Source organism: Ctenopharyngodon idella, chromosome 23 (assembly GCF_019924925.1).
Source record: "Ctenopharyngodon idella isolate HZGC_01 chromosome 23, HZGC01, whole genome shotgun sequence".
Lineage (NCBI taxonomy): Eukaryota > Metazoa > Chordata > Actinopteri > Cypriniformes > Xenocyprididae > Ctenopharyngodon > Ctenopharyngodon idella.
This window is the reverse complement of record NC_067242.1, coordinates 9,359,400-9,376,350: the sequence shown is the minus strand read 5'-3', so window position 1 is coordinate 9,376,350 and position 16,951 is coordinate 9,359,400. Positions and strand designations below refer to the sequence as shown.

Below are 16,951 nucleotides of genomic sequence, written 5' to 3'. Positions count from 1 at the left end.
AAATATAAATAAGTGGATATAAATTAAGCACAAATCTGTGACATTTCCAACTGATTTTCTGGAAGTTGTCAAGCTATCATTCAAAGTTTGTCTTGACAAACATTCTCTTTCTAGTTAAAAATTACACTTATTGCAGTTATATGAATTTCCTTTTGAATTACTTTCAAATTCACATTTCAATTCTGCTTCCTGTTTGCTACCTCAGTTCGAATTTAACTGGAATTTGAAAAGCATTCTCAACTAAATTCCAAATGGTGCACAATCCTGCTATGCAATAAGGAACATCTGCACGGTTTGATGATTGATTTATTTGACATATGATCAATGTGTTCAAACTCAAGCTTGATTCAATACAATTCACTAGGCATCTGTCACAACAGCTTGTCAATGCAGAGATATTTTGGCACAAACCATGAGATTTATCCTTCAGAGAGTTGACCTCTGGTCATAAGAGGTCATGAGGAACAGGCTTACTGTCATTCATACACTGGTTTACAAGTACTGGACTATTTGCACTCTCTAGCCAACCCACTATGACTCCTCTTATCTTGTTTTTGTACTACAACAAATAAAAGATAATTCAACCAAAATACTGATCAAGTGAGATGAGAATGAATTTCATGTGAATGAGACGTTAGGCAGAATATAAACTTTAAAACAAACGAGAATCAATGGTGTTTGGCTTCATATTGATGTCATGTTTGAATGGAAAATTAGATTTGAGAGGATAACAAGTTAAAGGATTAGTTCATTTCAGAATTAAAATTCCTGCTAATTTACTCACTCCAATGTCATCCAAGATGTTCATGTCTTTCTTTCTTCAGTCGAAAACAAATTAAGGTTTTTGAGGAAAACATTCCAGGATTTTTCTCCATATAGTGGAATTCAACAGGGATCAATGGGTTGAAGGTTCAAATTGCAGTTTCAGTGCAGCTTCAAAGGACTCTACACAATCCCAGCTGAGGAATAAGGGTTTTGTCTAACAAAACGATCGGTCATTTTCTAAAATAAATAAATAAATACATATACTTTTTAACCACAAATGCTCGTCTTCCACTAGCTCTGTGATCCGCACGCATGACGTAATCACGTTGGAAAGGTCACGCGTGACGTAGGTGGAAGTACCGATCCAGTGTCTACAAAGCGAACGTGCAGAGACTAAGTCAAACGCCCTTTACAAAAAAAAAAAAAAAAAAAAAGGTAAAACAAGGATGCTGGACGATTTTGAAGTTGAAGGAGAAAATGAGATGGAGCTTTTTGCCCTGCTGCGGTAATTCCGCCTACATCACACGTGACCTTTCCAATGTGATTACGTAATGCGTGACGCACCTCAGAGCTAGTGCAAGAGGAGCATTTGTGGTTAAAAAGTATAAAAACATTTTTTTAGAAAATGACCGATTGTTTCACTAGATAAGACCCTTATTCCTCGTCTGGGATCATGTAGAGCCCTTTGAAGCTGCACTGACACTGTAATTTGGACCTTCAACCTGTTGGTAGCTGTTGAAGTCCACTATATGGAGAAAAATCCTGAAATGTTTTCCTCAAAAACCTTAATTTCTTTTCGACTGAAGAAAGAAAGACAAATATCTTGGATGATATGGGGAGGTGAGTAAATTATCAGGAAATTTTCATTCTGAAATGAACTAATCCTTTAAATATTATCATGTGTGTTCAGAAGGCTATGTGCTTTTCAGGGTTGAACGATATTAAAGTTCAGTCTGCTACCAATAAATTATAATTATTTTCAAGTTATGGCCAATAACAGATATTAATATGACAGATATTACATTTCTGTACTATTTTGTCAACATAAAATTACAAATAAAATAAAATAAATGAAATACAAATAATACCATTTTAAATACATAATACTTAAAAATACAATTAATTGTCGGAAATGTGAATTTAGGCATCAGAACATTATAATTTACATTGTGGAAAAAAGGATTTAAGAAATTTAAGAACAGATTTTAAGATTAATTTTAAGTAAGCGTTAGATGATAGCACAGGTAATCCAATTTTAAAAATAGTGTAATAAACATGCACAATTAAAAATCCAATATTGTCCAATAAATAAATTGAAATATCTGATAAACGATATACAGTAGTACCAATATATTGTGTATCACAAGCTCTAGAAACCATTCCATTTCATTATAAGGAAAAGAGCAGCACGAACATACTGTTTAACATCTACTTTTGTGTTCAATGGAAGAAAAGAATAAACAATATGGGTTTGGAGCAATATGAAAAGGGGAAATGACAGTTTTTTGCTAAATGAAATATATTCTGTATGCAGAAGCCAAAATACAAATTATTGCTCCAGTGTTTCTGAATATGAAAAGCAAATAAATAAATTATTCCATTTAGACAAGCAATGAAAGGCAAGACAGGAGAAAAAGAAGGGAAAAAAAAAAAAAAAGTGATACACATGGACATGCACACATATAAAGGCACACTCACCAGACACGTGTCATTTACCAGATAAAAAAAAAAAAAGGATAACTACCCATTGTTTTATGGGCAGTGGGAACACACTCAAAATCTCATTCAGCCGAGAATATCGCTGAAGTCAGCTCAAAAGCAGGAGTAAGACGTGCACACTCAAGTACGATGCCTTAAGACGGATGCTGCAGCTAATATAAAAGTGCAAGCATCTTACAACTGAGATAGATTATGTACCGCCATCTCATTTTAAACCACTGAAGTGTCTGTTACAGGCAGAAGAGCATAGGGGGCGCTTCTCATACATGCTGAGATATGCTGTAATAACACTAAAGCATCATGAAGCTTTGCAGTTTTGCCTCTTGAGACTGCTTACAGAGAAGCGACGGTGAGCATAATGACACTGGCCACACTGCTTGACCCAGGAAATAAATCATCAGACATCTGCAGCCAATCTAACACTATCTAAATCTGTGTAGCAACTAACAGCAGAGCATAACAGTATGATGAGGCTAGAGGACGACCAAATCACTTCATTTACACTGAAAAAAAATTGTGTAGGATTTACTTTGAAACGATTCACTCAAAAAAATGCTAGTAAATTTTATAATAATTACATGAAATTACAAGAATAATTACAATATAATTACAAGAAATGGCAAGTAACATTGAATTACATGGGAAATTTTCAAGTAGAAAGACTGAAAAAGTATTATCTTGTAAAACTTATTCGAATAATCTTTGTTTTATTTACAACTTAGAAAAATTATTTTTACAGCATACTTCATTCAGGATGTTGGGTCAGTGTTTGTTTAGAATTTACAGTAATGCCATACCAGCTACCACAGCTATTTATGGCGGGTAGAAAGCAGGTTAAAATGCAAAAATATGAAAATAAAAATAAAATAAAATTTACAAAAGTTTTTAAAGTTGGCAAATCGAAGTTGCGATAGTCCTACTTTGACCAATATTGAAGTGAAACGGCTTCTTGAACAAGAAAAAACAATGTGAGCGGGACTTGGAAATTGATTGGATTATTGTGGTTTGCTATTGGTGGATCTCATATGAGTGACAGGTTGTCCTGCCCTCGTGCCAGTAAACACGTCATCAGAGGAGATGTTGTTACAAGAGAGAGGGGAAGTTATGTTGATTAAACATTACGGGCATCTGAATTAAAAATAATAATAATAATACTGCAATATTCCATAAAAAATAAATTGTCAATTGTGATTTCATGGTGACTTTAAATTTTATCTTTGATAACGAATCGAAAAACTAAACCTGGCCTTCATTCATTTTTTTCAAATGAATCAAACCATCACTCTCTATAAAAATATGCCCCAAAGTCAGTGTAAAACTGATCATGGCTATGAAGTAATGTGGCATGTTCCTCAAAGCTCTGAGAAATATGCAATTACATTAATGGAATAGTTTATGTCATTCTTTACGCTACGCATTTACCCGTCTGACTTTTCAATTAATTTTTTCCATGGAACACAAAAGGACAAATTTAAAACAAAAATCTCCACACTGTATAGCTCACAACTCATATGGGCCGTTTTATGGGAAAATGTATTTATTTATTGTCCTTTCTAGTCACTATGGAGTGACATGCTATAGAAAAGAGCTACATTTACATTATGCCTATGACTTTGGCAGATGCTTTAATCCAAAGTGACTTACATTGCATTCAAGTTAAACATTTCAATTCATGCATTTTCTGAAAATAAAACCCATGGCCTTGGTGTTGTTAAAGGCATGCTCTACTGTTTGAGCTACAAAAATCCAAATAAAGATTCCTCCTTTTTTTAAATGAACTGAAGTCTAATCAGAATAAACATCACAACTCCCTGTCAGTGTTGTTTTAGTTAACTACTACTAAAACTAAACTATTAAAATATTTTTTGTTAATTGAAATAAAGCTGAAATAAAATATAAATTTTAGGTGAAAAACTTAAAATGTTGCCATGGAAACAAAAAGTTCTAAAAATACTAAAACTAAAAATGAAATAAAAATTTTCGACCTATGTTTACGAATTTCCTACGGTGGTTTCGAAGATATTCACGAATGTTGTTTTAACGCTAAACTGCAATGTTGCCCAAACCATAAGGCGAAACCTAGCATGTTAGGTATCATTAGACTCGGCAAGGATTCAGAAATCTAAGGAGATGAAAATAAGTCAACCATATCAAAAGTTATAAGCATATGAATATCAAGAAATACAGCATTTTGCTACAAATTGCAAAATGGCCAATATGGTAAAATTGGATATCATTCAACTCGGCATGCTACCCTGAATCTAACAAGGCCAGTTTTATAATTTCTGGCCAAACTGTTTGGAAATTATAAGCAAAAATAGCCATTTTTGCTATCTCCAGACCAGTAGGTGGCGCTGTGCCGAAACACAGCATGTAGCTTCAGGTCATGCTTATGACGACATGTACCAAGTTTGGTCAGATAATGCTAAAGTGTTGCAGAGATATAGCCTCTCGTCCAATTTGGCATGCTCTTCTTCTAATTTGTTTGCACTTTATTCGAGAAAAGTTGCGTTTATCAAAAAGCTTTTGGTAACTTTTTGCCAGAATAGTCTGAAGATGATCTGATTTGATTTTCATGAAAATTGGAGCAACCATCTAGGAGGAGTTCGAAAAAGTAGATTTTTTGGAGGGAAAATTTGGGGGGGAAAGTTTCATGACGAAAAATAATGTCATATAGTGCAATCGAATCGTATTGAGCCAAGGTATCAGAGGAAAAATTATTTTGTTTCTAACCCGTATGGTTCAAAAGTTATTAGCGTAAACATGAGTGAAAATTTGGACAAGTGGTGGCGCTAGACAGTTTGATCTAGAGACACCAAATTTGCTGTAGTTAATGTTGGGACTATCCTCTATCAGTGTGCCAAATTTCATAACTTTCCCGGAAGGGGTTCTATGGGCTGCCATAGACTCCCAGAGCAGAAGAATAATAATAAGAACGCCAATGGATACAATACGTGCCTTTGACGCTTGGCCTCTAATAATAAAATAACACTGCTCCTAGGAAATGCATTCTTCAAAGAAACTGGAGGAAAAAAAAAAAAAAAAGACTAAATAAGGTCTGTCCATAAACATACAGTTTAACCAACAGAATGCATTAACTAATGCTGATTTGACCTTCTATCACATCATCACACTGCTCGTTTGGTAACGTTTCTTTCTTGCAAATTTTGAGGCTCAGGTAAAAAATGTTTGCTGAAAATAGATAAAGGTGTAAAGGAAAGGATAAACCACTTTCTTGGAAGTGGAGAGAAGCCTTAAGCCTGAGGGTGCACATCAGTCTTGCCGTACAATGAACTTGTCAGATTGGAGGGACTGTGAAATTGAAAATATCAAAAGGTCTTGTCCAGTAACAAAAACGTGAAATTGAACACAAGTTGGAATACCCTACAGCACACAAATCGCTGGCCACAAGCTGAAAAGCAGAGCAAAAAATTTAAAACAAAAAAAAAGATTTAAACAATCGAAACCTAAAATCAAACAGACCAGGCATATTATTTGGATATTTATATACCAGGTAAATCAAAGTGCAATTAAAGATAAACTGAAATATGCAAATAAATTCACACAGAAGTACTAAACTGAGACATGCACGCCTACAAAGAAATGTAAATATATAGAAATAGATACGCAATTATAAATTATAAATATTCTAAATACAGTTATTTACTCAACCAGGCAGATGTATGTGATTTTTTATTGCTTATTTGCTTATGAAACCCTGACTTAATTCAAGCAATTCACACTGCAATTTTATCAAACTGTTAGAATGACCTTTTACAGCGAATGGCACTCCAAACATATGAGTCACTTTGTAATGATATACACAACACTCATACTTATCACTCAGGGATGAAGGTATACAAAACAAGATAAATGGCCATTTACATTCTATCAGCCAGTGCCAGCAGAACCAGATCTTTCTTTACATGGTCTCTACTGAGAGGCAACACCTTTTGGTAAAGTGGGTCATAATCACAGTCAACAGGACCAAGAGTCATTGCACACACTTCTGTGATTTGTATTGATGGTTTATTGAGTGTGTGCCACATCTCCTGCTGATGTAGTGCTACATAGGCAACAAAACGGATCCATGATCATAAACATGAAGGGAACACTAAACAAGATGTTTAAAATGCCCCTATTATTATTATGCTAATTTAAAGGTTCCTAATTTTGTTTTGGAGGTTGCCATCAATTGGTTTACATGCTTCCAATGTCAAAATTAAAATGTTTTTTCTCATAATATACATTGCAGCATTATCTCTTTTCTCAGTGTCTGAAACAGTTCAATAAAGGATTCGGTCTCTCTAAACCCCTCCTTTCCGAGAGCCTACTCTCTGATTGGTCAGATGGCCCAGTCTGTAGTGATTGGTTGACCGCTTACAGCGTGTGTCAGAAACTAAATGCCTATTAGCATATCTGAATTTCAGCTCTGGATCTTCAATCATCATTTTGGCTGCGTGAGATTCTCCAGCTTTGTTGTTGTTGAGCAACTGAAGCGCGAGCTGTTAAAGCTCTGCCCTCTTTTGGAAAGGGGGCCGGGAGCAGCAGCTCATTTGCATTTAAAGGGACACACAAAAACAGCATGTTTTTGCTCACACCCAAATAGAGGCTGATTTGACAAGCAATAATGAATAATCTGCAGGGTATTTTGAGCTGAAACTTCACAAACACATTCTGGGGACATAATAGGTCCCCTTTAAACAGCTTCTTGAGCGAGAAAAAAAAAATGTAGGGCAGGACTTGATGATGGAATGGGATGGGATTAGATGGAGGGATGGATGGACAGGTTGCCCAGCCGTCATGCCAGTAAACAGGTCACCAGAGAAGAAAAAAAGAGGAATGTTGTTGCAAGAGGGAGGGGATGATTATTTTGGTTAAAGATTACAATGTGATGTGCAATGATGTGCATTGGTAAATCATTTATAATAAATACTGCAATGTTCCATAAAAAAAAAAAGAAAAGAAAAGAAGTCAAATGTTGATTTCATGATGACTTTGAGCTGCATATCTTATGAACAACCTGAGCAATTGTACAACAACTGTATCTGAACATCTCACACACACAAATGTCATCAACTGTTACACACTTTTTGGTTCTTCATTAGACAGCCGCTGTAGGAGCAACAAAAATTCTGACACTGTGAGAACTTCTAAAATTTCTGGCAATGGCAATTAATTAGCCATCAGCGAGCATGTCACATTAAAAGATCCAAGACTGACGATTCTGACCTACAACAAAAAATCTGACACTTTCTAAAATTTGTCTCAGACAGCAAAACCGTACTATGCCTCAGGATTATGAGAAGCGGCAGCGCTCCCTTGTGTCAGTTCCAAGACCTACCAAAATGTCTAGTCAATGGATAAACAATTTCTGCTTTAATAAATATACAATAAAAATAGCAAATATAAGTGCAGACAATTATTAATTTGCGAGACAACAATTACACAACAACTAATTTCAGCATATATTTATGCATCTCAATTTTTAAGATAGATTGTCTAAATAACATCAGAATTATACCACCACTCGGACACCCTGCTCTGAAAAATCCTTATCGGACAACCTATAAGGTCACAGACTCACGGTTTCACAGACAAGACTTAAGTCTAATCCCAGACTAAAATGCATGTTTGAGCTGTTTTAACTAAAAGCAACTTGCCAGTGCCATTGTTTTGTCTCAAGATGCACACATGTAATGTTTTTTTTCTAAGACACATTTATAAAAGCTACTTAAATGCCATAATTGAACTAAGGTCTAATCCTGGATTAATCTAAGCCCTGTCTCTGAAACCAGGCCGTAATCTAAACCACTCAAAGATATAATATTTTAACAATGGCTCTTGATTGACAACACTCACATACAATACACGCTGCAACAAAACTCTTATTTACTTAGGCCTGGGACACACTAGACGATTTTCAAATCTTAACCGATTTTAAAACTGTTGGAGACCACAGACATAAATGCAGATTCAACCAATTTTTAGCATTATAATCCTCCAAATGCACACACTAGAAGATTCGTCCAGACAGCGAGAACACACACCTGTCGATTGTAGTGACATTTTCACAGTGGGACAAGATCTCACGGAGACTCGCAAGATCAAACGAGACTTGAGAAAAACAAATGGAGGACGATCGACGTCGTCAGCTGGTTCTCCTAGTGTGAGTTGTTTTATGGGAAGAAAAACAAAGGAGAAAAAAGAATTTAGGTGATCATCTTTCTCGATACTCCACTTTCATGGTATGTTTGGGTCTGCCATGTTTTAGCTATAAAAGCACACAACATCCGGTTGAAGCTTGCTCACTCTCACTGGCTATTGCTGGTATCACGTCAGAAGCAGCCCGATCAAGTAAAATAATCATAATTGACACCACACGATTAAGGATTTGTTGGGCAAAAAGTCGGTTGCGAAAAGCCTCGAATTGGGCCACACCTCCCAGATTGTTAGGGGTTGCAAATCGGGCCCAAAATCAGGCTTAAAATCTTCAAGTGTGGCCAGCCTAAGTAGGCTCTCCTGAAAAGCGTTGAGTTCAAAATTGTAAAAGTAGCACAGATATTAACCTCTCTCATAATTTGCTGTGCTATAATGGGTATCTGCAGGTGCAGCTCTTTAACATAATTGCCATATTATGCCGGAAGATAATTAACTGTAGGCGTGACGAGCAATTTGCATCCTTTCACCACCTGAACCTTGTCTCTTCTCTGGCCAGATGTTTTATGGATTTCAAAAGTGATATTTGGTGCAAGTATGGCTGAATCTACAAAAAGCAGCAATAAATATCAATGGCAAATGGAGCAAGTCCTGACTGCCACTTTAATTAGAGTGAAAATTAAAAATCAAATCATACGAAGACATGAATTACAATGCTCCAAAACGCTCAGCAGAAAGCAACCTGCAATGAAACGGAACACTGGATATCCAACTGAATACTACTCTGAGGACTACTTTATTTAAATAATATGCACAAAAAAAAAAACTATGACGTCACTAGGTTGAATGTTTAATTCATCAGTATCAGTAACCACCAATTATCATCTTGGAAATTTTTCTAAATATTTCTGGGTCATTCGTCACATCGTAAATGAAAGATCAATTCAAGCTCATGTGCGGTATTCCTCCACAGTATGATCTCTTTAGTTTCATAAACAAGAAAAAGAAAGAGTTAACTAAATGTTATCTGTGTATATCTTATTGTTTAGTTCATACTTAACTTATCTGTTTACAAACTAAAATGTGACACATATGTGGCCTGTTGCATGAAGCTAGTTGAACAAACTCTGAGTTTCAGAGTAGGTTTGCAAATCCAGATAAATCCAACCTGGTTTAGATCAAGTTCAACTGTTGCACAACGCTCGGTATAAACTTCCTCTGTCAACTCAGGTTTAATCCAGAGTTTGCAAAGCGCGTGCACCTGAAAGTGTGACACGTGCGGCAAACAGCCAATCACACGGAACAAGGTGAACATCAGTTTGATTCACTTCTCGCGAGAGAGCCGCGCAACTCATGTCGCTTCCGAAGATTAAGAGATCGTTATGAAAAATATGAAATAAAACGCATTTACAAAGCAGGAATAAACACTGATGCAGTGAAAGAAAATATCTGACTATATCAATGCATGTGAATCAAACAAATAGACCAAATAATTAATATAGTTTCACAAAGAGTTCAAAAGAATACATGTAAGCTTAATCTGTTTAAAAGCTTTATATATTATGCATGTATTATATTTATTTTAATTTAAAAGCAAAGTTTAATATTGTCAATTAATATAATCTGCCTAATTATATGAATATGTCATGAATTATTCATAATTTTAATTTATTTAATATAAATATAATGAATAATTAACAGAAAATGTTGAGAAATTTTGTCTCTAAAATGTTTTCACTATAAACTGATTTAATTTGGAGCGAGAGATACAGGAGGAGTGGCTTTATTGCATCAGATACATGTCACTTTACTCACAGCTGATTGGTCGAGTTTGGGTTTAGCCGTGTAGCGTCAGTTACCATAGCAACAAACCCCGCTAAAAACCAATCCACCTTCATAAGCCCGAAAAACCAGAGTTTGCTCAAACTAATCTTGAACTTACCTGGGTAGAAACTGAAACCGCTTTGTGCAACAGGCCAATGGAGGTAGCAAAATTAAACGACTTGAACGCTTACTGGAGTTATCCTGAAGGCTGAGTGATTTTTTTTTTTTTTTTTTTTTTTTTTTCCAAAATTATTTATTGTACAAATTTCACATATATTCAACAGATATAAATGTTTCACTGAAGGCTGAGTGATCTGACTTCCGTTTGCCACGCGAGATTGAAAGCAGACGCTTTCCAATTAGTGTACACTTCCGTACACGTCATAAATGGCTGATGAAGGCCTGCTGAAGACCTGCCAAGCGGCAAACACGTAATTGAAAGAGAAAAATTATTGCCCTGTGTTATTAATATAAAAAAAGAAAATCCAGTATGTCTAATGAAGGAGCAAAAAAGAAAGGAAAAGTACCAGGGGACAAAAAAACGTCTAAACGGAGAGCAAAGAGGAGGGAAACTTATGCAGTGTATATCTACAAAGTTTTGAAGCAGGTGGGTGAGTTTTCATAAATAATAAATATTAATTAATAATTAAAAATACTTACCAAAAAATGGATGATTCCTACTGTTCATTTTGATTGGGTGATTTGCGTTTCACGCCACGTGCAATAGCGATGGATTCGTGAATGAATCATTCTTAAGAGTCGAATCTTTTAAATGTCGGTTGAATCTATTCACAAGTTCGGTCTAATCGGTCCGAATGGCTCTCGAGTCATACCTCTTTGACTCACTGAATCAAGAGCCGTTTGTTTCGGATCTGTCCGATTCGGGAACCAGTGTTTACAACTTGATTTTATCAATAAATACTCACACTAAAACGAAATGGTTTTATTCAAAACATTAGTATATTATAAAACATTTATTAAATAAATGTAAGTATATTTGTAATATAAATTTTACTTGGGTTCTAATTGCTATTATGTGGTGAATTATGGCTGCAAATCTTCTGGGACACTCGACACTTCAACAAACACCATTGTCTGACAGAACTGTTGTCGCTTATTGTGTGTGTGTGTGTGTGTGTGTGTGTGTGTACACATACATTCCCCCGTAGGTTCATCCGGACACTGGTATCTCCAGCAGGGCGATGAGCATCATGAACTCGTTTGTAAACGACGTGTTTGAGCGCATCGCTACAGAGGCGTCCCGGCTCGCGCACTATAACAAGCGTTCGACCATCACGAGCAGAGAGGTGCAGACCGCAGTCCGGCTCCTGCTGCCCGGAGAACTCGCCAAACACGCCGTGTCAGAGGGCACCAAGGCCGTCACCAAATACACCAGCTCAAAGTGATCACCTGAGAGCTGTCCAGGGGGTGGGAATCTTTTCAGCTCAAAAACAAAAACAAAAAACAAAATGTAAAGTGAGTCATGTTTGCAATCACTATTCAGTATTAATAAATGCACACTGAAAATTCGGTGGAACCGGTATTCGTTATTCTGGTTTAGAAAGGAGTAGCTTCAGGTAGGCCTATATGTAGAAGAACACAGCACATAGGCATATAATTGTGTGTATATATATATGTACAATGAATACTTCATGTCCAAAAACATGGAAATATTAGTTTAAAATAGTATTGTTACCATAATACCCCTGAATATACTATACATGAAGGTTACTTCAAGATTCTTCATCTCAAATGTGTAGCTACTGAGGGTATAATTGGGTTAAAATGTGACTTGATTTCTCATTCAAGCTGCAATTTTGTTCTGAACTTAAGGTTTTATAGCTTCGCACACAGTTTGGAGTGTATAATATCTTGCAGATCAGGACATGAATATCTCAATTTACCCTCTGGGATCAATAAAGTGCATTTTTCTGTGACTATTTACAGTAAGATATGTGCAGAAATCTTTCACATGTAAAGTTGTATTTTCGCCACTAGATGGAGTCATTTCAACACTATTGAGTCTGGAGCAGGAATGCTGCAATACAGAATATAATTTTGACTTTTACAGGAGGTAATGAGTCAAAGAGTCGCAGAGTGGAGCAACGCTTTAATTTGCCATGTGTATGTTTTCCACACTGGATTATCTTTTTATATATGGGCAAATTAATTAAAAAAAAAATGTTGAATGAATAAACAAATACAGAAAGTCCATTTGGATTTCTCTGTATTTCAAACAAAACAACAACAAAAAAACTAAGCAAGTCAGTAAATCAGAAAATAAAAGTTTAATAAATACAATACTGTGCAAAAGTCTTAGGCCACCATTAGACATTGTTTTAGCAATGGTATAATGACCATATGTAATTATTTCTCAGTCTCTTTATTAGAATATAACCAGAAAATACAGGAAATTTGGCAAATCAGGCAAATATTTAGTGACCTCCCCCCTTATACTTGAGCAAAAGCAGGAACCTGGCTTTCTTAAACCTAAATGAAATGGAAAAGGACTGGAAGGCCAAGAAAACTCAAAATCTGATGAGAATTTTCTCAGATTTTCTTCTTTGAGAAACTGGAAGAAGTCCAGGAGGTCACACTAAATACTGATTTTTGCTTAAAGAAGCCATTTTGTTCTTTTTTTTTTTTTTCTTTTTTTTTTTTTTACATTTTGTGTACATATTTCCTGCATTTTCTGTTTGTATCATAATAAAGACCAAAAAATAAAGTAAAACTAAAACAACAAAGCTGGTGGTGGCCTAAGACTTTTGCACAGATAATGAAGTAGCTTTATTAAAATGGGAATGTTTGTGCTCGACTTTGTTCATATATTTGTTTACATTTTTGCAACAAAGTTATGTGTAAAGATCTATAATAGACAAACGAACATTTCTTTCACCTGGTATATTCTGCCAATATTATCAAAGTTATTTTGACATTCCAATTATATTTTTATGAAGCAAACATATGATATATATGGCATTTTGGTTGGTTTTTGAATGATTTGTAAGTGCTAAATGTACTGTTTTCTATGGGAAATATGCCCAACTGTAGCTACAAAACCAATCACACATGCCATAAGGTGTCTAGCAAATTGTAATGAATAACTTTTACATAAATGCTGACAAATTTTCAATTTGAACTGCAGTAATTGGATTTTCCAACATAAAGCATATTTATGGACATGAAATGATATTTATGGTGAAAGAGACAAACGGGTCACATGCATTGTGAGAGACGCATGCATCTGATAAACCAGAATGAGAGGCTTTAAATACAATTTTATTTTTTGTAGCCTATTTAAAAAGCTCGTAGTGATATAATAATTTGTCCATTTTACAGTCTAGTAGCTGACCAATGAAGTATTTCACAGGAGGAAGCTTTGGTGAAAACAAATCATGTTTTGCCCTTCATTAATCAGGGAAGTCTGAGGAATACTGGTGTTCCGTATTCCCAGCCCTCCCTCTCTGGCCCCAACGATAAGCCTTACTGATGATCTTATATATGCTAATGATGGCATGTCTATGGACATATTACAGCGAGGGTGATGGTGTCATTAATGACAACGTCTTAAGCGTTATCGTCATCATCACCATGTTCCCCTTGATCTTGCGGTTCCTTCATAGATCCCCATGCGCTCATTTCATTTTTGCACACACAATCTCTCTCTCCCTCTCTCTCTCTCTCTCTCTTTTGGGTGGTATAAGCACATTACGGATGGGGACATTAGTAACTAATGCAGGCGCTGGGCCCCGCATTGTTTTGGTGCACAAGTACATCATTAGAAAATGTTCTACTTGGCAGGGAAGCGTGTATTAACTCGGCTCGCAATAAAATGAGGTTGTGATCAATTGTTAAAGTTATCGAGAGCTATTAGGTTGAAATATGAACCTCTCAATTGCCATAATGAAGAGGGTGCCCGGTCGTACACAATCAACAGAGCAACATACACCATGCATTGTGGGTTCTGGGCGCTCGGAAGAACGAGAGAAAGCAATTTTGCAGAAAGAAAATGCAACCGCGTCGCCCTAACCTCATTACAAATTTCACCTCATTACTAAATTTCAATAATCTACTCAAAATGTTAGGACCAACCGGCTATAAAACAGAATTGCGAGCTTTTTTGAGCAACGGGACAATGCGGCTATCATAAACGCCACTCTCGTGAAGAATTACGTCTCATAATGCCAGCTAACTTTTGATGTCGGAGCCAACGTTGACTCACGATTTTGGCAAAGTTGCTGCATAAATTAATTTCATATAATATTCTCTAGTGAGGCATATTGATGAGTCTCAGCCTCGGAAATTCAATTAATCCCCCAAAGTTAATGTTTCGGAACTGAACAGAGCCCAATCTGGAGGATAGCAATGGAAGACGCTACATTAAAGTTGCTACTGTATTGTTAGATCAAAAGTGTATATCTTCCTATACAACACCTTCTGCTGTACACTGTAAAACTCAATAAGTTCAGAATACTCAAAACATTTGAGGAAGATTATTACCTCAAAACATTTATTAAACTAATTTTTTTAAGTTAGTAGAACTTAACATTTTTGTGACAAGTGAGCCTGAGAGCCGAGGAAACGGAGCAAGGCCAGTGTGGTGCACAGGTGTCTCTCATTAACAATCACGTCACCAGCAGCCTCGCCTCACTCAACATAATGTTAATTAAATACAGTTCATTGACATAAACATCACATTCAGATCTTGGTTAAATGTTAGATAGCAAATAACACATGCTATTATAACCATCAAAGAGACTGTCATTATGTACTTGCATGTATATAATCAAACAACATACAGTGTATGCGTTCTTAAAAATTTTGCAGCCCATCCTCAGCCTAACCACAGGCTCTACTCTTCACCACAATGGTGATCCTACAAAACTAACATAGCAGAACGCCCTGTAAATCCCAACATAACACAACATTAAAGGATTAGTTCAGAATTAAAATTTCCTGATAATTTACTCACCCCCATGTCATCCAAGATGTTCGTGTCTTTCTTTCTTCAGATGAAAAGAAATTAAGGTTTTTGAGGAAAACATTCCAGGATTTTTCTCCATATAGTGGACTTTACTGGAGTTCAATGGGTTGAAACCAAGTTCCAAATTGCAGTTTCAATGCAGCTTCAAAGGACTCTACACTAGCGAAACAATTGGTCATTTTCTAAAAAAAATAAAAATTTATATACTTTTTAACCACAAATGCTCATCTTGCACTGCTCTGCGACGCGCCACACATTACGTAATTACATTGGAAAGGTCACGCGTGACGTAGGCGGAAGTACCGAGCAAGTGTTTACAAAGCGAACGTGCAAAGACTAAGCCAAACGCCCTTTACCAAAAAAAAAAAAGGTAAAACAACAATGTCAAACGATTTTGAAGTTGGAGGAGAAAATGAGATGGAGTTTTTCGCCCTACCGCGGTACTTTCTACCTACGTCACGCTTGACCTTTCTAATGTGAAACGTGGCGCATCGCAGAGCTAGTGCAAGATGAGCATTTGTGGTTAAAAAGTATATAATTTTTTTTTTTTTTTTTAGAAAATGACAGATCATTTCACTAGATAAGACCCTTATTCCTTGTCTGGGATCGTGTAGAGCCCTTTGAAGCTGCACTGAAACTGACATTTGGACCTTCAAACCGCTGATCCCCACTGAAGTCCACTATATGGAGAAAAATCCTGGAATGTTTTCCTCAAAAGCCTTTATTTTTTTTCGACTGAAGAAAGAAAGGATGACATAATTTATCAAGAAATTTTAATTCTGAAGTAAACTAATCCTTTAAACACTAACTTATGTCTCCCTATGTTACTCTTGCGCAAAACACAAAAAATAACACTTAATTTCAACGTTTATTTATATAGTCTGACGCAAAGCATGCTGGGAATTAGAAATCTGCTGCAACTCAACTCAACTATATTAAGTTCAGCTTACTACAATGAAATTTTGAAGTTACGCAACATTTTTCTAGTAAGTACAATGAACTTTCATTATTATTTGAGTGAAACTCATTTCATTTAATTAATTTCACTGTTTGGTTTTACAGTGGGAACAATTCAGAATAATGACTCTGCATATTATTTCACAGATTGATAGCTGTGTGTTTCTAACTGGCATGCCCAATATTTGATGGGCATCTAACCATTCAAAAGTTTCAGGTAAGTAACTTTTCTTTCTTTCTTTTTTTTTTTAAGAATTTATTACTTTTATTCAGCAAGGATGCATTAAATTGATCAAATGCAATAGTAAAGATATAATGTTACAGATGTTATTATTTTGAACTTTCTATTCATCTAAAAAAAAAAAGGTTTCCACAAAAATAACAGCAAAAATGGTTTTCAACATTGATAATAATAAGAAATGTGTCTTGAGCAGCAAATCAGCATATTAGAATGATTTCTGAAGGATCATGTGACACTGAAGACTGAAGTAATGATGCTGAAAATTCAGCTTTACATCACAGGAATAAATTATATTTTAAAAT

At 35.7% G+C, this 16,951-nt stretch overlaps 2 protein-coding genes across 2 annotated transcripts in view; one reads left to right on the top strand and one right to left on the bottom strand.

Moving 5' to 3' along the window:
• LOC127506258 (acid-sensing ion channel 1C) overlaps nt 1–11,752 on the bottom strand; it is a 225,187-nt gene extending 213,435 nt beyond the window's left edge. Inside the window, exon 1 of the mRNA XM_051882557.1 lies at nt 11,625–11,752. Coding sequence (XP_051738517.1) covers nt 11,625–11,642 — 18 coding nt within the window. The 5' untranslated portion in view covers nt 11,643–11,752. The remainder of the gene's footprint in view (nt 1–11,624) is intronic.
• zgc:92591 (uncharacterized protein LOC436997 homolog) lies at nt 10,416–11,999 on the top strand. Its single transcript, XM_051882563.1, has 2 exons — nt 10,416–11,074; nt 11,637–11,999. The coding sequence occupies exons 1-2, from the start codon at nt 10,958–10,960 to the stop codon at nt 11,871–11,873; spliced, it is 354 nt and encodes a 117-aa protein (XP_051738523.1). The 5' UTR covers nt 10,416–10,957; the 3' UTR covers nt 11,874–11,999.
• The last annotated feature ends 4,952 nt before the right edge of the window (nt 12,000–16,951 follow it).

Bases quoted from the DNA above. Each gene is read 5' to 3' on its own strand.
- zgc:92591 (XM_051882563.1), top strand. From the start codon at position 10,958: ATGTCTAATGAAGGAGCAAAAAAGAAAGGAAAAGTACCAGGGGACAAA. The intron at 11,075-11,636 runs GTGGGTGAGTTT...ATTCCCCCGTAG, and splicing joins TCTACAAAGTTTTGAAGCAG to GTTCATCCGGACACTGGTAT.